The sequence below is a fragment of the Rana temporaria genome, chromosome 10, assembly GCF_905171775.1.
Source record: "Rana temporaria chromosome 10, aRanTem1.1, whole genome shotgun sequence".
In the NCBI taxonomy this organism is placed as follows: domain Eukaryota; kingdom Metazoa; phylum Chordata; class Amphibia; order Anura; family Ranidae; genus Rana; species Rana temporaria.
The window spans coordinates 101,342,436-101,364,191 of record NC_053498.1 but is presented as its reverse complement, the minus strand read 5'-3'; the positions used below and the strand labels follow the sequence as shown (position 1 = coordinate 101,364,191).

The window sequence follows — 21,756 nt, the reverse complement described above, 5'->3', positions numbered from 1 at the left end:
CGAAGAGCTTCTGTAAAAAACGTATAGGGGCCATGCATCAGGGTAATGAGCTTGGCTAGAAAGGGCAGGAGTCATGGAAGAGACTGGTAAAAATAGAAAACCAGACCGAAACAAGACAAGGGTGAAAGACAAGAAAGTGAGTGAGGTAAGTAGAATAGCCACCACTCTATTTCTACTTACCTCACTCACTTTCTTGTCTTTCACCCTTGTCTTGTTTCGGTCTGGTTTTCTATTTTTACCAGTCTCTTCCATGACTCCTGCCCTTTCTAGCCAAGCTCATTACCCTGATGCATGGCCTCTATACGTTTTTTACAGAAGCTCTTCGGGCTCATACTCACCACCCACCCTTGGACAAGGCACCCACCATTTTATCACTCTACATCCTGAGATCGGATTCCTGTTGCCGCCAATCTGCCTCCACGTCAGCTCCCGGTGGGGTAACTACCTACCCCCCTTTGCTTGACTCCTCTGATCAACAATTTTACCTCCTATCTTGTTCTACCAATTACCCTAGGTAAGAATGTTTGGACCACCTAGTCGTGCTCCCCTTCTTCCCTTTCTAGTTACTTACCCCTAACTAGTATTCTACTACCATTTATCTTTTACTATAGGTATCCATAGCCTCTACTTGCTCCTGATGAGTGGAAATTATCCACGAAACGCGTTGAGCTTATCCTATAGATGATATGTCACTCTTATCATGGATACCACCATGGGCATTTGAACGTTCGAATCATGTACCCTATATTATATATTTTTTATGAATCTACATTAATTTGGATACACTGCTGATCACAGTACTTATCATGTGTTACATTGTTTACCATGTCATCTTTGCAACTTTCCATGATCGCCTAGTCATGCTACTATTATATACTCTATATGTAATTATTGAATTACCATGCATACCCACCATGCAACATTGCTGGCTACATTGGCTATCATTTGCTACATTGTTACAAATATTACCTGTCATGATTGACAGATCATGCTTTTATTTTATTTTATTTTTCAATTTTACTGTTAACTACTATTGATTGCTGTTGATCACAGTCTATACCATGTGTTACATTGTTTACTATGTCTATATTGGAACTCATTGTGGTCAATCAGTCATTTCTCCATCATGCATTTTAACATACTTATTGATCTACCATGTATAATTACCATGCATCTATGCTGGTTACATCGTTTATCATGTGTTACTTTGGCTATCATGATACTATTGGAATGTTTATGACTGATCGATCATGTTCCTACTATGAATTTTAACATATTATTTATTACTATGTATCTACAATGCAACGTATCCATATGTGCTACTAATAAACAGCCTATTTTACTTACCCACTGATTCGTCCTGCCCTTAATGTTTTGTTTCATATAAAGTCCCAATTTTCCCTAGTCCCCATTAGTCCCTCTTTGTTCATATTACCAGGGATGGAGATTTGTGTGCCGCAGGGCCACATTCTCATATAAAGTCCCACACTTTGATTTTTGGATTTAGTTATCCAAAATCTTTCAGTTCCAACTAATAAAAAAAAAAGGAAATATATTAAGAATTCATCCATAAAATACATTTTTTTTAACCCAAGAGAATATGCATTCATAAATATATAATGTAAAAATATATCTTCATTATAGTAAACTAATTCCTAAATTGCAAGCATTTTAATGATTTAAAATGGTATGTACAGTATCCCCCAGAAACACCCCCCCCCACACACACCTCTGGCCACCTGTGGTATTGTATGCCATTGAAGTCAATACGGAACAAATAATTTTCGTTTCCATTGACTTCAATGGGGAAACTCCCTTTGTTATGCGAGTACTTTGGATTACGAGCATTCTCCTGGAACGGATTATGCTCGTAATCCGAGGTTCCACTTGTACTCTTAAAAACTTAAGAGGTATAGCCAAATCTCTTTTGGGTATACTTCTTTAGGGTAACACAAGTTCCTGTATTCTTCTATGACCGATTCTTAGTTGATAGCAGGCTATTGCTTGATATCAGCTGACAGGGCAGACCCATTGCCAGGTTTGGGAAGGAATCTGAAAATATTGTCGTGCCAGGCGCTCAAGCGTGTGGTGGAAAATCAGATTGGAGAGCAGTGACTGACTGTCACTGTTCTCCACTCTAAGCTGATTGGGAGCTGGGTGATCTCCAAACTCTTGGTCTTAGAGCTGGCATGGAATGGCTGTAGCGTCGCACCAATGCTGCAATATGGAGGTGAGTATATATGTTTGTTTTTTCTTTTTAATAATCTCAAACATCTTCTTTAATTGGGGTGTTGCTGTCTTGTAGCTGGATGCCTTCATTATTTGTTTATCCTGTATTGAGTAATAGGATGCTATCATTTTTACTGGAGTGCCTGTCGAACACTCAACATTGAAATATGCATATTTATTTCTTTAGTTTGAATTTTTTTTTATTTTTTGCAGGTTGACGATGAGTTGGAAATTAAAGCCTACTATGCCGGACATGTACTGGGTGCTGCCATGTTCCAAATTAAAGTTGGCTCTGAGTCTGTTGTCTATACTGTAAGTGCCTTTAACGGTTGGTTTATGTGTACAGTATAGCAGAAGCGGATACCAACCAGCCAATTGCTGCTGGGAAGGAGGAGAGAGTTTAATCAAATGTTTTAAAACCTCATTACTCCAATGTAAGCTGTGATTGGAAGCCGTTGGCCTGCTCTCTCTCTCTCTTCTCTATATTCATTTAAAGCGGAGGTTCCGTGAATTCTGGAATTTTTGTTACTATGTGCAATGCTTAGTAATATAGATAGCAATGTACCACTCACTTGCTAGCCGCTTGTACGTCTATCGGTTCGGTTTCCGTCATAAATATGAACTTTTAAAAAATAATCCTGGGCTTTTCCATCTTGCTTGTTGGCATTGTGAAGCAATGGGGTTGGAAAGGGGGCACTGCAAGTGTGGTTTTTATAACCATTCCAGAGTTCAGCTTTATTACAACACTACAGGAAATTAAGGAGGTAAACCTGTGGTGTAATACTGCAGTAATAACTTAAAATGTACTGTATGTAATAATAACTCAAAGTATGTGCTTGCTAGATGTACATCTATACTTTTTTTTAATGATCTTCTCATATGATTTTTTTTTTTTTCCCAAGGGAGATTACAACATGACCCCAGATCGGCATTTAGGGTAAGCTCCATGTAGTGTATATGTCTGCAGGGAACAGTTATGTTACTACATCAAAAGATCTGCCACAACTGTTTTAATGTATTTTTTAAATTTAAAATACATTGATTGGATAACCGTAACTGTTTTTGTATATGTCCTGACCAACATATAACGTGGAACTTATGTTTTGTCTTTTTCAGAGCTGCCTGGATTGACAAGTGTCGCCCTGACTTGCTTATTAGTGAATCCACATATGCTACAACTATCAGAGACTCAAAACGTTGTAGAGAAAGAGACTTTTTGAAGAAGGTCCATGAGTCTGTAGAGAAGGGTGGAAAGGTGACGCTAGTATTTGTCTAATATTTTCTTCCCCTATGACAACTACCTGACACTTTAGTTTACTTCATACACTGTAGCTTTAAAATGTATTCAATTCACAAGTACACTGCTGAAGATATCATTGGACATTACATAATGAATAATCAAATTGGACAAAATCCATGATATTCAGTATTGTGTGACAATGTCGCAGCATAACAGTGCAGAGACAACAGGTCGGCAGCTTATACTCTCCCTACTTCCATGCTGTCAGATTGGGGAGGAGAGGGATCCTTTCGTAACATGTTACACCCTGAATATGGATGTAAAAAGTTACAAAAGGTGAATTTCTCTAAATGGATACACCTTATCAGTTGCAGGATGGGAATGGTTGCTAGACATTGATACTCTTGCCTATCCGGATATGTGAGGGATCAAAATGACCACCTTGAATTATTTATCCTTTAAACTTGGAAACTACACATGTGTCCCTGTAAACAATTGACCTGTAGGGATAACCCACATTGGATTTGAATTGACTGCAGAATTGAGGCTTGTGTGTGTTCCTCTCCATTTCCTTACATCCTGCAGGTCTGATTTATTTATTTTTTTATTTTTTTCCCATGGGTCCCTTTGGACTGTCTGCACACTTTCCGGATGGATCACCACCCTGTCCCTATGTTTTTAGTTGGCTTTTGTTACATAGGATATTCTGAGCAAGATCGGGGCAGAATACGATCGAAACGCGTTTGCGTTTTCTGAGCAGTAGCATGCAGTGTTGATAAATACTTAGCAAGGAATGCAATCTGTAACATTGACTTTTATTTTTTAAACGTGCATACCAGAGCTCATGTAGTTTTTTAATTCATGTTCCATATATAATTGTATGCAATAAAGAGAATTTTTTTTTAAACTAAAAAAAACAGCTGCCTATATGCCAATTCTACTACTATTTTGGGCTAGCAGCATTTTGTTCTCAGGCTTTTGATTGAAAGGTGAACTTATTCCTTTTTTTTATTTTATTTTTTTAAAGCTCATTTAGTGCTTTAGTAAGAATATGTAAATGAATGCCCACAGTTGCATTTTTAGATACTTGGGCTTTGTGACAGTGGTGTAAATAAGCAATAGGGCTGTTGTTGAACTCGCAGATCTATGTTTCTGTTTTTTAGGTTCTCATTCCTGTGTTTGCTCTGGGGAGAGCTCAGGAACTCTGCATCTTGTTGGAAACCTTCTGGTAACATTTCTTTGTGATACTAGTAGAAACAATGTTAACCATTTTTCATGCATGTTAATTACTAGTTCTATGCAGTCTTTAGGTTTGATTTCCTTGGCTTTATATTTTTAAAGAAAACACTATAACAATGTTGTAGGCTACACTGTATGGTTGGGGTTATATCCTCTAAATACTGTGGCCCAAACCCTTCTCTGACTCTGGTGTTTGTCTTGGAGAATCTGTTTCATGTTTCCATGCCAGAAGTTTCCCTCCCTGCCAAACACAAAGTCAAACCCCTCCTATTGTATGCTATAACAAAAAAAATGTAAAAGTTATTAGACCTTGCTTTTAAAACAGGAGGTTTGTAATATTCCCAATATAACCTGTCAAATAGACCTGTAAACGAATGCATTGACAGATATGTACTCTCACCAATGAATCTCCAGGCAAACTACTAAGTATGTAGTTGAAATGTATATACTGTACGTATACCCCATTATCTGCAAAGGATTTGTAAATTTGGTTGGCCAATCTTGTGATGCGTGCCCACACTGCTAGATTATATGCCCTGGCATTGGTCACATGGCCAAGTGCCAGAATCCCCCATTTCTTTTAAAGCTGAACTCTAGGCAGATTTAGAAGAAACAAAGAAATGCAGCTCTGATCTTTCACAGTTATCCTGTTCACATTTCCAGGAGCCTCAGCCATGGTATTGACGTCACTGCGGGGCTCCCTCATCCTTCCCTGGCCGCCCGGCCAGTAGGAGAGAGGAGCGCAGAGCCTCTCGCATGCGCAGTAGGGTTCCCGGCGTGAAACCATAACACTTCACTTCCGGCTTCCCTTACTCACAATGGAGGCAGCATGCACCCGAGGGAAACATCAGCTGTGGTGCCGACATCGCTGGACTCCAGCAGCTGTAGTATGTGTAGCTTCTGGCTTTTAATTTTTGCAGCGGTGGGCTTTTAAATTCAAGCAGCATATAAATACCTGAATACCTGGTATAAACAGTCCTTGTATAGCAGAGTGAAAGAGCAAGAAGCAATACAAGGTTAGGTGTTAGTCCGTTCATGTGCGAACAAGAAGCATGCTGATCGGAGGAAAATGTAGAATGACTGAGGGATGAGGGAATCACTGTGCTTCTTCTCCTTTTCTGCCCAGAGCGGAGGGATATCATTAGATTTAAGTTTAATATTGCAGCAAAAGCTAGTTTTGTTAGTCTTTCAATTGGCTATTCATTTTTATCTTGGCTTCTGACTGGAGGTTTACTTATAAGACAACTGTTTCAGCTTTCATTTCAGTTTTACACGGGGGATCGAGGTTTGTTTAGGTGTTAAAATATTTCTGATGGTGGGACCACTTTTATAGCACATCTTTCTGATTGTTCTTTTATATAACCTGGTGTAGTAAAATGATTACTCTTCCTCAGGGAACGGATGAACTTGAAAGCCCCAATTTACTTCTCTACGGGTCTGACAGAGAAAGCCAACCATTATTATAAGCTCTTCATTACCTGGACCAATCAGAAGATCAGAAAGACCTTTGTACAGAGGAATATGTTTGAGTTTAAACACATCAAGGCCTTTGACAGATCATTTGCAGATAACCCGGGGCCAATGGTGAGGCAACACAATGTGACTACTAATACTACTAATTTTAAAGTTGTACAGTGCAAACCTAAAATGCACTGGAGTTTTCTTTGCTGTAGGCTGATGACACCGGTATATTTTTGGGCTTCATTTATAACGCAGGACAAAGTGCATTGGTGTACCTAAAACCATAACAACTAATACGTTGTTATCCGTAATGTTCTATTACTACTGTAAGCCAAATCATATGGCATATGAAGACAGACCTAAATGTTCTTGTGATTTGATTGTTTATTTCAGGTGGTTTTTGCAACTCCTGGAATGCTGCACGCCGGACAGTCCTTGCACATTTTCCGTAAATGGGCAGGCAATGAAAAGAACATGGTGAGATCTGGTTGTATACATGGGTCTATTCCTTCTACTGCTGTCTAGTTGGCTTTGTATTCATGTGGTAAACACTGTATAAATGTTTGATAAATTTATATAATATAGCAGGTGTTCTCTTAAAGTAGTTGTAAACCTCAGTCATGGAATCTGAGCAAAGCGCCTATATCTGTAGTGTTTACTTATCTCTCTCCAAAGCTCTATGGATACTCAACATAGTGCCAATGGTTGCAGGAAAGATATGCTCTCAATTCCCCCATAAACAGACAGTGCTGACAGGGGAATCCCTCCTGCTATTTTTCCCCGACAGGGGAAGCTGCCACCACCGGGGAGAAGCTTGTGATTATCGCTAGCAGCTAAAGCAGCCGCTTGCAATATTCGTAAGAGGATCCGGCAGGCTGGTTATAACCAAGCTGACCGATTTTAATCAACTCTGCACATTCAGCCTGTCCAATAACTGTTTGGATCTCGAGATTCAAACCGTGTATGGGCAGCCTAAGTGTCATTTCTCTCTGGTGCTTCGTTCCTCTGTTATTAGCACGAGTCACTTCTGAGTTTTCCTGACACGAGATACATTTGTGTTAGGGAGGGAGATGAGCCCTGAGCTTGTCTATATTTACAACACAGTTCTTCTGCTGTGTGGAGGGAGTTGTTTCTTTCCTCCAATATGCTTACACACATGCACCCTTTTCGCCCTCTTCTCTGCTCCTGACAGATGAGAAAGTTTTGAAAACTTTTCTGCCCTTTTGAAAGGAAGAGAAGATGGCAGACAAACAAGTATAATTTATGCAGGAGGATTTGTTTAATCTCTGTTTATCATCTGAGGTTGTTCACTTCACTGGGTATATGTAAGGGTTTACATCCACTTTAAAATAATCATAATTGTGGGAAATTTTAATGGTTTGGTGATTGGAACTAAATAATCTTCTTTGCTTGCAACTCTTCATTGTTTGCTTAATTTGCCTATACAAGGGATTCGGCAACCCTTGGTACACGTGCCAAGACAGGTGTTTCGACAAAATGTCGAACCTGCCAGAAAGTCGAACCTGCATTAGTTCCTGTGACGTGGTATCGGCTCGTCTGCAAATCTGCGCATGCACAGTGCATCATCAATTGCTTCAGCGTACTCAGGCATTTGCATGTCAAATTCTTCGATGGACGATATAGTGTATGTAAATACACTAGCTACTGCAAAATTTAGGTTGTTTTTTTAACATTGACATCTATGGGAAATCTTGGTCAGCTTGACATGGCCCTGCTCCCGAACCATAAGTGACAGGAACACCAAACAATGCTTTGCCAAGCTGCCCAATTTTTCCTATAGACGCCAGTGTTAAATGTCGGTGAGTTTGGAGCCCTGGTACGGGCAAACAATGGGTCCCTGAACTTGGGGCTTGAGTCAATTGGGGAGGTCCCTGCCGCCTCTAAGTGTCGGCTTTTTTTTTTTTAAACCACCATTGGCCAACCGGGATTATTCGCAAGTGTTTGGGTGTGTCCCATGATACATATCGGTCATAGAAAAAAACTGCGGGTGTTATTTTATTTCTCCCTCCTGGAGCTTTTTCCAGCGTGCTGTCCTGGGATCTACGCCAGTTCACAGTGGACTTTTACGGTTACTGGAACCTTCTGCTAGGGCCAGAGACCCCAGGCTCCGTGATGAAGTACCCTCAACGTCCCTCTCTGGCCCCCTGAAGCTTGGTATTTTTGTCACCTATAGTTGGGTAGTACTGTTACAGAGACCACCCCCCGCCAGACAGTTTATCGACCCTTAAATATTGGGAAAAGGTCAGAAATGGCCTCATTGTATCATGGGTGGGTCAGCCAGACCCCTAGGACAGGTAAAATTTTGAGGTGGCTGGCGTCTTTAGCTCGGAAGCTGTGGTCCAAAAACTGGTACCAATCGGGGTCTCTCATAGACTTTCACAGGGAAAGGTGCCACATTTATCCAGTTTGAATTAGAATATTGTTACATGATTTGGGCCTGCTCTGAGGACTAAAGTTGCATGCATTGGGGCTTATCTGATGTGTGAAGGTACAGGATTTGGGGCTGATCTTTGGTCTGAAGCGGTCAGAATTGGGGATGGTCTTGGATCTGAAATATAAACACGTTTTGTGTGTACACTAGTTGACATGATACTTGATTTTAACTTGCTGTTGGAAGTACAACCGTGAGTGCAAAAACTGAAAACAAACTAAATGACTTTAGTGTTCACCGGTACACTTGTTGTCTAATGCTTATAAAAATGTAACTCAATGTGGGAAAGGTTGCTGGCCCTTGGCACATGTTGTTGGGATTTTAGTGTTCAAACTGCTCCATTTTGGCCGAACTGGAGTTGTGGCCCTGCCAACAATTTCTCTAGTGGAGCGAATATAGTCCTCGGGGATCGGGAGGCAGGTGGAGAATTTTCCTGTTGTGCCTACCGAGGAATGGTGAGGATTCAGCAGTGAGGGACCGAGCAGGCTTGAAGTAAACATGGCTGGACATCAGAAATGCCTGGCTTTTACTCACTAAATCATTTGTAGTTGTTTACGTTGGACAGAGTAATTCTTCAGCATTGCAGTGTTTTGAATTGGGCAACATCACTTTGAAATTAAAGGGGTTGTAAAGGTTCGTCTTTTATTTTCTAAATTGGTTCCTTTAAGCTAGTGCATTGTTAGTTCACTTACCTTTTCCTTCCATTTCCCTTCTAAATGTTTTTTTTCTTTGTCTGAATTTCTCACTTCCTGTTTCTCCTCAGTAAGCTTTCCACCATCATCCGAGCGGTGGAAAGTCATTTAAAACACCTTACTGAGGAGGAACAGGTAGTGAGGAATTCAGACAAAGGGAATAAAAACATTTAGAAGGGAAATTGAAAGAAAAGGTAAGTGAACCAACAATGCACTAGCTTAAAGGAACCTATTTAGAAAATAAAAAAACAAACCTTTACAACCCCTTTAAGAATGAAACTGCTTGTAAAGTGTATCAAATGCACACTTTAATAAATGTGCCCTTAAGGCTGATAATCTGTCAGAGAATTTAATGTGCAGCTAAAATGCATTTTTTGTGAACAGTCAAACCTGACAGGATTTTTAATTCTTTGTTTGCGATGCAGGCAGTCAGAATATTCAGCTTGAATGTCTCACTACTGGAGTCCCCCAGAATATAAGAAATGCTGCTGGGTGATTAAATCCATGACTATGTGTTTATAAATAAAATATGTGTGCGGGCGAAGTTTTTATTTTTATTCATTTAGAATATTGTGTGATGTAATGTGTACATTAAAGAGAATGTAAACTTTCTGTAATTGCTCTCAATCTGCACAGTGTAACAGAGTACATGTGACTTCCCAAGAGCTTGGCATGATCCTCATTACTTGTCCTACTTCCTTTTTGCTCCTGTATAGGTGATTATGCCGGGTTACTGTGTGCAGGGCACAGTGGGTCACAAGATCCTGAGTGGGCAACGCAAGCTTGAGATGGAAGGTAGACAGACAGTAAGTTTCCTATACAGCATTAAAGGCACTCACATTTGCAAAATGAATGGCTTGGTCTTCTAAATTCTACAATAAAAGGGACCATAGTGTTTGTATTTTAATGGACATTTCTTTGTATTTAAATAAAATTGATAATATCTGGTTCCTAATCTTGCTTTATTATTCCCTGCCAGCTGGAGGTGAAGATGCAGGTAGAGTATATGTCATTTAGTGCCCACGCTGATGCTAAAGGAATCATGCAGCTGATCCGCCAGGCAGAGCCAAGAAACGTGCTACTGGTGCATGGAGAGGCCAAAAAGATGGAGTTTCTCAAGCAGAAAATTGAGCAAGAGTTCCGTAAGTCGATTATAGACTCGCTCACACATTTTACTTTCAATCCAACATAGAGTTCTTGTAGACTTCATTCTTTTTCATTCCTTTTTTCACTATTCTCTCCATTCCTTTGTGTCTCCAGATATCCAGTGCTTTATGCCCTTTAATGGGGAGACATCCACTATTGCTACCAACCCCAACATTCCTGTTGACATTTCCCTGGGATTACTGAAGAAAGAGACCGCTCTAAGTAAGTCAGTCTGATGGCTTTTTTTTTCCCTTTTTGTATTTTGGAGTTGAGCTCCAGGCATACGACTAAATACATATGTGTACTAAACTTTACATAACAAAATGTCATTCTGTTCAACCGTTCTTGTGACCTAGAAACCAATCAGATAGTACTGCATGAGTTGGTGTAAGTAAAGTCAAAACCTTATTTTGACTTTTGAATAGGGAAGGGTTTGACTAGGAGGTCCCTAAACATAGGGCTAGCTCACAGGCCTTCAGACGCACCCAATTTGTGACCAGTGAGAGTGGAAAATGGCATGGTGCCTGTGGTCAGTACAATAAATAGTACCCGTAATTGGTGTTAGTTGGAGAAAAAGTATCTTCCATATTCCCGTTGCACACGTTCCTGGAAAAGGCTCTAGGATATGGGGTGCTGTGGCAACCCCATGCTGGAGACTAGATCTTAAATAACAGTGTAAATGTTTGCCAGCACACCACAGATCTTTACATCAAGTCCAAGTGCCTTTATTGAAGTGATCACATACATGTCATGCATGCCTGCCTGACTGGTGTGCTGGCATATATCTACACTTGGGATGAATAGTGCACCATCATTGGGATCAAGGGGAGGAGTCTGGCTCCAAGGGCTGGCTAGGCGAAACGAAGGGCAAAATCTGGCCACGAGCTGCAGTTTGGGAACCATGTTGGAGCCTTTGTCAAATGTGTTGTTGTCTGTGTCCTCACTGGGAATATTTACCTCCTGTAGTAAATGTGAGGGGAAATCTTCAGTAAAGGGTTGCCCAATAGTAAAGCTTGGGAGGCAGCTGACCAGATTTGGCGATCACATGTCCTGGTCGCTTTTTACATATCGGCATGCTGTAGCTTTTTTAGGTCCCCTACACCCCCCCCCCCCCCCCCCCCCTTCCATTCTAGTGAAACCCTTTATGGTCCTACTTGTAGCAGAGGCATGTGCCGGTTAAAAACAAAATATATATACTAAAACTAACTTTCTGATGGATGTCCCACAAGTGCTACTCTCTGCCTGTATTGTTAACTAAAATGACAACAGAGGCAGGACAGGCCTGGTACCCATTTTATTTCATGCCTGCTGTAGGAAGGATTTGGCACAGCTTTTAGAACCTTTTTTTTTTTTTTTTTTTTCTGTTTTTTATAAATATAAATGGACATATGCCTCTATTTTTAGATCTTGTGCCAGATTGTAAGAAGCCCAGGCTGATGCATGGAACCCTTATCATGAAAGATAATGTAAGTAAAGCTGAAGCAGCAATTTGAATATCTTCTCACCGTATACTGCTATGAAATGGTAAAATTAAAGCGATGGTAACCCACAAAAAAGACATAATGTGCATTACATATTAGCACATTATGAAAGACCTTAAATGAAGACCTCCAGCACCGCACTTTGATCGCTAACAGGGCTTCCATCTTCACCTGGTCTTCCTTCCAGGTCCGCGAGCTCCAGCCGTTTGAATGGCCGAGCCGCAATGACGTCGCTCCCTGGCATGCGCGTGGGAGTCACAGCTGCATCACTCTTAATGGATGGCATATCGTTTATTTAGAGTGCAGTGCGCATGCGCCAGTGACATAACCGGACAACTGTGCACATTTAGAAGTACAGGTAAGCCTTATTATAGGCTTAAAAAAAACACGCTTTTAAAGTGTTTGTTACCCCAGCATTTCCTGACATGTACCGGGTTGCCAGGGCCCCCAATAAGGGGGATACCACTGTTCTCTGGGCCCCATCAGTTTAGCAGGGGGGTCTGGGCAGTATGAGCAATTACAGGAACCGATCACCTGTATGTCTCTCGCAGCAGCAGCTGAAAGGCAGCTTCTTCTCCCTCCCACCAACTTTCACTTGCTGGGCAGACCGCCATACACTGAATCCGTTTCTGTAATTGCTCCCCCGCCACACCAATCATTTCCTCCTGTAAGAAGAAAAAAAAGGCCTAGTTTACACAGGTTCTCTGGCCCATACAGTGTGAATAAGCAGTTTGTTCATGTGGCTGGCCCTGTCAAGTAGGCTGTACAGGTCCCCATGATTTCTAAAACAGCCCTGCCAGTTGTACCATGTACTTTGTGTTTAAAAAAGTATCCTTTTTTTGTTTTCCTTCCTTTTATGTGAAGTGCCTAATGTTCCTGCCAGTACCTCTGCTTTCCTATTTCAAACTGACCACACTATACACAAGAGCGTGTCCATCCCACCGTGCTCCATTTTCTGGCTGTGCTAGCAATACTGCCTGACCTTCAATGATAAGACTTGTGCTGGCATGTCTCCCTAAGCATGGTTTCTGAATAAAATTGATGTAGAAGTTGCAATACTCTTCCAGTCTGGAGCTGTACCTTGCAGTACTACTTTATTGCCACAAGATGTCCTCTGTGTTTCATGGTGAATGTTGCCCAATACCACTCAACCCTGCAGACTGGGGACATGATGTGAATGCAGGACGTCATGGGCCCAGCCCCGGGGTGAGACTAACGGCGCCCTTCATTAACATTATGAAGCAGAGAACAGCACTGATGACACCCAGGGTGCATTGTTTGATTGGCCTAGGAAATTCAGTTTTTGTATCTTAAGATTCTTATTACTGCTTGTCTATGGAACTGTATTTTGGAAACCAGAGACTCTCACAATTTGTATTAGATTCATTGTATATCTTTATTTTATTAAAATACAAAGGATAATAAATATTACTAAGGATATGTTCTTCTGTAGCAATTAGTACGGATCAGCAATATTTGCAGTGATGTGTTTTTATCCCTTTTTAATATAAGCAAAGAGACCATTACTTCATATTCTATATGATTATAAATAATATGTACATTGCCAATCACTCTTCTCTCTGTGACAGAGCCTTCGTCTGGTGTCCCCAGAACAAGCACTGAAGGAGATTGGCCTTAGTGAACACCAACTCAGGTTTACTTGTAGAATTCATATTCAGGATCCACATAAGGAGCCGGAGACTGTACTGCGGATATACAACCACCTGAAAAGGCAAGTGGGGTGCAGGAATAACTAATGACATGTGATTAGATAAGAAAAACTACAGGAGAGACATATGGGGGGGGGGGGGGGGTTATTTACCAAAGGAAAATCTACTTTGTGCTACAAGTGCAAATTGCACTGAAAGTGCAGTCACTGTAAATCTGAGGGGAAGCTCTGCTGATTTTATCATCCGATCATGTGCAAGATAAAATGCTGTTTATTTTCCTAGCCTGTCCCCCTCGGATCTGCAGCAACTGAACTTTTAAGTGCACTTGTAGTGCAAAGTGGATTTGCCTTTCATAAATAATTGTGTGCTCTTAATGAAAATGCATTGAAAGGGAATTTTGTGTTCGTTTCAAATTAAGATGTAAGATAGGAACTGGATGCAATTCTCTGTTTAGTCTGTATTTACACTATGTATATATTCATGGGGAAGCCAAATTTGCTTGTTGAATACTCAAATTTGTGCTTGCTGCTTTTAGAATTACACAAGGGTTGTACTTTACGGCTCCTTTGCAAAATGCAAGTTGGTGAGGTGGATTTATGAGAAGAGTAGAAGTTGTTAACCCAGGAAAGTGAATGTTGGAAAATAAGATGAACATTCTCACCTGGGTGGATGCAGCATCGGTCTCCCACTGCCTTTAAGGCAGAGAAAGGAGCGATCAAATATGATGGTAGCTCAGGTCTCCCGTTAGGACAGGAAAGTCTGAGCAAGATGCAGAAGGGAGGGTGCGCTGCATTAGTCATATTTTAGAATTCCCCCCTTTTTTATTTTCCCCCTTTGCTCCTTGTCACGCTGTAAGAATGGCAAGAGAACTTCCATTGAGCAAAGAGGCTCCTAATGTCCCCAATTTGGCAAAAGAACAAGAAATTGTCCAATGGGACTTAAATGCAGCAACATAAACTATATGATTTAAAAAAAAAAAGAAATCTACTTCATTGTACAAAGCTCACCTACAAATGATTGTGTATACATCAATACTCTGGTATATTATTTACAAACCTGATAAAACACCCCAAAAAAAAATTAGGCAGAAAGCTGGTATATTATCTCCAACGTGTTTCAATTGACTTTCAGTCTTCATCAATGGTATCTAAAATCACCCAGAATTATTAAAGGAGACACTGTTTGTTCCCACACCAGCCAAGGTACAACTGTTCCAAAAAATGGGTGACTCCTTTAATAACTCTGGGTAATTTTAGGTACCCCTGTTACACACACACACACACCCCGGGTGACGATTATGACAGTCAATTGAAATGCATTGGAGATTCTTTGGTATACAGAACATATAATACTGTATACCAATTATCAGGGGTGTATTGTCAGGTTTTTAAGGACTTCCTGTCCATCCAGAGTAGCTGTGCTGCGGGCAGCAGATGCAGGCCGGGCAATGTACCTGTACATTGCAGCCTTTTTTCTGGATTCAGGGCACGCATGCACGCCCGCCCCCCTGCCAACCCATGCTGTGATTGGACACAGAACTTGGTGTACTATGAACAGCAATCTGGATGTTTCACAGATAGTTAAGGAAAAGCCGTACACACTATACATTGTTGGGTACACAGTGACACTTTTCCCAGCCAGTGTCAGTACAGTGACCGTATTAGCACTGATCACTGTATTGATGTCAGTGTACCTCCCAGCCATCATTAGATTGTCCGCCCCACTATAAGTCGCTGATTTCTGCACATTACTGGTATAGTCTCGTAGCTGTGTAAATTCCTGTGTATATATAGTAGTTTGTAGATGCTATAACTTTCACACAAACCAATTAACATACAATTGAGATTTGTCTTTTTACCAAAAGCATGTAGCGAAATACATTTTGGTCTAAACTTAAATGTTTTTATTTTTTCTAAACTTTTGGTCTTTTTCATTTTATATCGCAAAAAATAAAACCCAGTGGTGATCAAACAGCATGACCGTGCAACTGCCAGTTAGTGGCACAGTGCTAAATGGCAAAAAAATGCCCTGGTCATGAAGGGGGTAAAACCTAGAGAGCAAGCAGTTAAAGAATAGCACCGTCTCCTGAGCTGCCATTGGACGACTGTTCTGTCCATCATAGGAGGCGGGACTTTGTATTAAAGAGGCTGCCGAGAAAACAGAAGTTTTTTCCTGTATGTAATCTGTTGGCGGCGATCACATTTAACCACTTCAGCCCCGGACCATTTGGCTGCCAAATGACCTTCACTTTTTTTTTTGCGATTTGGGCACTGTGTCGCTTTAACTGACAATTGCACGGCCGTGCGACGTGGCTCTCAAACAAAATTGATGTCTTTTTTCCCCACAAATAGAGATTTCTTTTGGTGGTATTTGATTACCTCTGCCGTTTTTTATTTTTTGCACTATAAACAAAAATAGAGCGACAATTTTAGAAAAAAAATCTATTTTTTGCTATAATATCCCCAAAAATATATAAAAAAAAATGTTTACCCTCAGTTAAGGCCGATACGTATTCTTCTACATATTTTTGGTTAAAAAAAATAAATTAAAAAAAATGCAATACGCGTTTATTGATCGGTTTGCGCAAAAGTTATAGCGTCTACAAAATGGGGATATTTTTATTAATAATTTTTTTACACTATTTTGGGACCTTCACATTTATACAGCAATCGGCGCTATAAAAATGCACTGATTACTGTATAAATGACTGGCAATGAAGGGGGTAACCACTAGGGGGCTATGAAGGGGTTAAGTGTGTTGGGGGCGTGCCTATTAGTGACATGTCAATGATCGCCGCTCCCGATGAGAGGAAGCATACGATCAGTGACAGTAGGCAGAACAGGGAGATGCTGCTTTACACTTGCCTCTCCCCGATCGCGGGACACCAGCGGACATCAAGTCCGTGGGCACAGAGCTCGCGGCAGGGGCGCGCACGGCGGGAATTTTTAAAGTGACTTGTATATACATGTCACTTTGCCCAGCTGTGCCATTCTGCCGACGTATATGTGCGTGAGGCGGTCTTTAACCAGTTAGGGATTGGTAAGCTGCAATGCATTACATTTTATTACCAGGTTTAATACTGCTTTAAGGGTTTATGTAAACTTATTTAGGTTCTAATTTCATGTGCAATCCCAATTTTGACTTTGAAATGGAAGGAATTATTTAAAAACCTAATCATCCCCACCCACCCTAAAAAGGGTAAAAAACGAAAGCTTTACTTTGGGAATGACTCCTTTTTCAGTAACACTAAGCAATTACATGTTCCTCCTGCAGTGTACTGAAGGATCGTCTGGTACAGCACCTCCCCGATGGCTCCATTATGGTGGAATCAATCCTTCTTCAAGTCTCCACCAATACTGATGACCCCGGCACAAAGGTGCTGCTTGTATCCTGGACCTACCAGGTTAGTACTGATGTACGCGAATGGGAAGTATTTTTAGCTGAAAATTCACAAGTGAGATTTTTTTTTATAATAATGTGCAGTGTGACTGGATACAAACTGAATGGCTTGTTTTGGTAGACCCTTATCTTGTGTAGTTCTTGGTAAATCTTTTGCTCCCACCAAATCTACTTTAGCCACCCACCAGCTAGACTTTAAAGTCTTGTGCACATAAGCAGTAATCTGACAAATTTCAGCCCAAGTGTACAGCTTTCTGACAAATGGGCATGCTAGAAAACCAACATCCAATCGGCATGTTTTAGCAGGATGGGGTATTATCCCCTGCACTAACATTGCTTGTATATTTGGTAGTGATATCTCAGTTTTTTGTTCAGCCCGCTGAAAACTTTTAGTGTGCACCAGGCCTAACTATTAAAACCCATTACTATAAAGAGTAGTCTAGAAAAACATGAGTGCCTAATAAATTGCCTAAAGCTCTTCTCAATTTTATAATCTGTACATTTCCTTAGTTTTACCCAAAAAAAGAACTAAGTAGTGTGCAAGGGGATGCCTGGCAATTTATGAGTAAAGTATAACTAAAGTCAGAACTTTTTTCAGTTTAGAAGAGAGTGAAGTTAAATTGGAATACTGGTCAGGTTTATATTGCTACCTCTGCTAGGGAGATTCATCTTCTTATATAAAAATATATATATATATATATATATATGTGTGTGTGTGTGTGTGTGTGTGTGTGTATATATATATATATATATATATATATATATATATATATATATATATATACACACACACACAACCTGACAGTGGTTATAACCCAACTTTAGCTCTTGCACTACATCTGCATTGCTAAATATAAAGGAAATTGTAATGTTTTTGGTCTTGCAAATCTATAGATTAGTGCCTTATTCATAGAGTAATGGAGCATAGTGTATAGACAGAGATATTTTTCCTGTCCTAACATAACCTTGACTGCTAGTGATGTGGTACTTTGGGTTTTACATATCATAGATATTTTATGTAAAACAAACAATGTTGCCATGGGTGGAGTCTGTCCGTGAGGTACCGTGCACTCCAATCCTGTATACTGAAAAAATTGGGGGAGAAACTGCGCTAAGAAAATATTCGAAACATCCCAAAATAAAAATTGTGAGAAGTGATTAGAAAGCTGCAAACCTGCTGAAAACAAAACGGTGAACAAAGTATAGAAAGAAATAAAGGTTGCGCAACCTTTATTTTTTCTAATCCTGTATACTGGTTGATCGACTTCTAGGACAGTGATGGTGAACCTTGGCACCCCAGATGTTTTGGAACTACATTTCCCATGATGCTGATGCACTCTGCAGTGTAGTTGAGCATCATGGGAAATGTAGTTCCAAAACATCTGGGGTGCCAAGGTTCACCATCACTGTTCTAGGATGTCTTGGATCTATTAATGCTAAACACTTACAGAAATCCAGTAAAAACGAACATTTCTTTTAATAAACTGTAAGGCCCCATGTACGCTGCTGCTGCTGCTAAACGGACGTTCAGAGGCAGTTGGACGCTTTTTTTTTTCTCCAACTGGCCCTGAACTCATTCAATGTTATCCTATGTGTACATAGGTTCGTTTACTGTCTGATGCTAAAAGTGGCAACCCACATTTAGTTTTATAGGCCTTTTTTTTTTTTTTTTTACGCTTCTAAATGCGGCAAAACAGACTTTTTGAATGTGGGTTACTATCTGTCAAGTTTGTGGAGGAGAGGTTGTAAAAATGTCCTGTGTACATGAAGCTTAGTGTAAAACTGCTTATGTGGCTGTTGTCTTTCCTTCACGGACCCTACTATGGAGTAAACGTTACCATCAGCCATGACAGTACCACCACCTGCAATATATTAGAGGAAGCTGATTGGATCTTCTATACTTGGATATCATGCCTGTCTAGACTCTTTAATTCTGGCTAAACAAATAAAAAGGGAAATTTAAAAATGTTCCACTAACGGTGAAGTTTTTATTTAATGTGAAACAAAAACTGTCAATGTCTAACAAAAAGATAGCACTGCCATTAGAAATCCTGGAATACAGTAAGAGGCGTTCGGATTTTTCTAATGTGTATTTTTCCCGTCTACTCAGGATGAAGAACTGGGAAGCTTTTTGACGTCTCTGTTAAAGAAAGGCTTGCCACAAGGCACAAGCTAGGTGGCCGGAGAAAGTATCATGACACGGAGATGTCGGGACTATAACGCCTCCTTGGTACCCGGCAGAAGATTCCTGTGTATGCAACAGAGCTGAGGAGGAAATATTACTGTGGCTTTCTGTGAACTGTCTTAACACAAACCCGAGTGTAGACTCCATATTAGATATGGAGGACAGTGCAGGATTTATGTGCTTGGCACTGCGCTTTTATTTTTATTATAAAATAAAACCTTTTGTACCTGACTTTAACTGCTTAAGAGATATTTAAATAACTCTATAGAAAATTTTTACCAGCAGTGCAACCATTTTACTTCATTTTTTTTTTCTAGAATTAGTGTGGTTATTTATAAATGCTATTAAAAATAAATAATAACAAGTTTAATATGCTTCTGGCCCTTAAAGTGTAGATTTTTATCCTACAGATCTACCTTATTTATTTTGGTGTCCATTGTTACCAAGACGGAGAGTAAGGAAACTTCCAAGCTTTGGAGTAGTCAACAGAACAGGAATAAAAGGGCGGAGTCTATTAATGGGGACACAAGAGAATTCATGTTACATTTAGTTTTAGTTTAGGCAGTGAGGGGATAATATGCATTGTAATATTGTGCACATCTATACGGATATGTACAGCATATGAATTGGTGTGATCAGTAAGTAATCTATAGTACAGGGAACAAAGTGGGGAGGTCAGAGTATGTAATGTACAGACTGGTGTCCTCTAATTATCCAACATACAGTGCAGGGTACAAAGTGGTGTGGGCAGGAGTGAGTATTATAAATCCTACAGATTGGTGGAATTAAGAGCCTGTAGCATACAAGTATAGCACACAAACAATGCAGCATTATATGCAAACCTCTTACTGTGTCAAAAAGGGGGTACGTCTATTCTTTATGGCTGCTATTTTACCTGCTGTATTTCTGCAATATTTGAAATAAAGAATTTATAAATAAAGGGGTACACAGGGGCAGCAAAGATCTCTAACGTGTTTCAAGCTAAACGGCGCTTACTCAGTGTGCTCTCAAATTTTCCATAGTAAAAGCAACACACCCCATCCCCACCAATCCACTCTTGAGGACAAACTGAAACCAGCTATAATCAATCCAGAGATCACAATTTTCACACCATATTTAACTTTTTTTTAAAACACTAGGGGTTAATGTACTAAAAACTGGACAGTACAACTTCTAGTGCAGCTCTGCATGATGGCCAATCAGCTTCTAACTAAACCCAGACTGAGATCTACAGGTTGCTGATCCCTGCTGTATACCAGACTTTTTTTTTTTCCAGAATAACTGTTTATTGAAAAGTAAAGTTGTCATAACAAAGTTCAGTATACATTCAGCAAGTGGAAACATCATGACAGTACAGATAAGAAATACACAGGGTTGAACCCACCAAGTAGGGGGATTTCAGGGGGGGCGGGACTATGACATAAGGGAACGGGACAGAGAAGACCAGTAGGAGCAAACCCCTCCCCCAATGGGAACTAAACTGTGGGCAGGGGGGGGAAATATCTAGTATGTACTCAGGAGAGGGAGGAAGACTCGATCTGGGGGTGTAACGCGTCCCGCCTTCCGGGGCCCAAGGCCAAGATTTCTAAACCGCCTGAAAGGCGAATAGAGCCTCCCTCGGGGGGGGAGGGGGGACACCCCGTCTAGGTAAATCGCCCTGACGACCCCCTCACTTGGCGGGCCAGCGAAGTCGATAACCGCAGCAGTGGGGTAAAGAAGGATGCCAAGGGTCTGACATGGGGAAGGAATGGGTCCAGAGATAGTAGCCGTAGGAGGTGAAAGCGTCGGCAACATTGTGTGGGTGGTCAGGAGTAGTCGACAGGGAGTCGGGTGCGAGCGTTTCTCTGTAGTGAAACAGAAAAGTAGGTGAACTAAAGCGCTGTAGTGCATCCAGCAACCCCAGGTGAGTCTGTATTTTTCAGTAGCATCCCTAGCTTGGTGGATAAGCTTTTCCATCTCCTCAACTCTATTCTGCCAGTCCGCTATGGTGGGTGGTAGGGGATCTTTCCAGCGCAGTGGAATACACTGGGTAGCAGCATTAAAGATTTATGGTAAATCGATTGGGGCAGAGAGGTATGGTGGAGAAGGAGCTGCTCCGGGGTGAAATTGGGTGTGTAGGTGGTTATGCCGGCAATGAGAGAATGGGTGGTATTCCAAAAAGGCTGCAGGACCACCAGATATGCAGAAGAGTACCCTCCGCTTCCTTGCATCTCCAACAAGTGGAGGGGGCTGCGGGGAAAAATTTGTGCAGTTTGCTGGGGGTTCTGTACCACATCGAGTAAATCTTATACCTATTTTCTTGGGCCGACACATTGATGGAACCCTTATGAGTGTGAGTCCAGATCGAATTCCAGTCATCATCCGACAGGGAGATCTGAAGGTAAGTTTCCCATTTCTCATGAACTGCAGCCATGGCCCAACTTGGTCTGGCCCAACTTGGTCTGGCCCAACTTGGTCTGGCCCAACTTGGTCTGGCCCAACTTGGTCTGGCCCAACTTGGTCTGGCCCAACTTGGTCTGGCCCAACTTGGTCTGGCCCAACTTGGTCTGGCCCAACTTGGTC

General features: G+C 41.0%; 1 protein-coding gene across 1 annotated transcript in view; it reads left to right on the top strand.

Moving 5' to 3' along the window:
• The window catches only part of INTS11 (integrator complex subunit 11), a 40,869-nt gene extending 21,444 nt beyond the window's left edge, over positions 1–19,425 (top strand). The window contains exons 6-18 of the mRNA XM_040325855.1: positions 2,443–2,541; positions 3,132–3,166; positions 3,346–3,484; positions 4,633–4,697; positions 6,103–6,292; positions 6,563–6,646; positions 10,030–10,119; positions 10,293–10,455; positions 10,574–10,681; positions 11,864–11,925; positions 13,530–13,672; positions 16,884–17,013; positions 19,120–19,425. Of these exons, the coding sequence (XP_040181789.1) occupies positions 2,443–2,541; positions 3,132–3,166; positions 3,346–3,484; positions 4,633–4,697; positions 6,103–6,292; positions 6,563–6,646; positions 10,030–10,119; positions 10,293–10,455; positions 10,574–10,681; positions 11,864–11,925; positions 13,530–13,672; positions 16,884–17,013; positions 19,120–19,185 (1,374 nt within the window). The 3' untranslated portion in view covers positions 19,186–19,425. The remainder of the gene's footprint in view (positions 1–2,442; positions 2,542–3,131; positions 3,167–3,345; positions 3,485–4,632; positions 4,698–6,102; positions 6,293–6,562; positions 6,647–10,029; positions 10,120–10,292; positions 10,456–10,573; positions 10,682–11,863; positions 11,926–13,529; positions 13,673–16,883; positions 17,014–19,119) is intronic.
• The last annotated feature ends 2,331 nt before the right edge of the window (positions 19,426–21,756 follow it).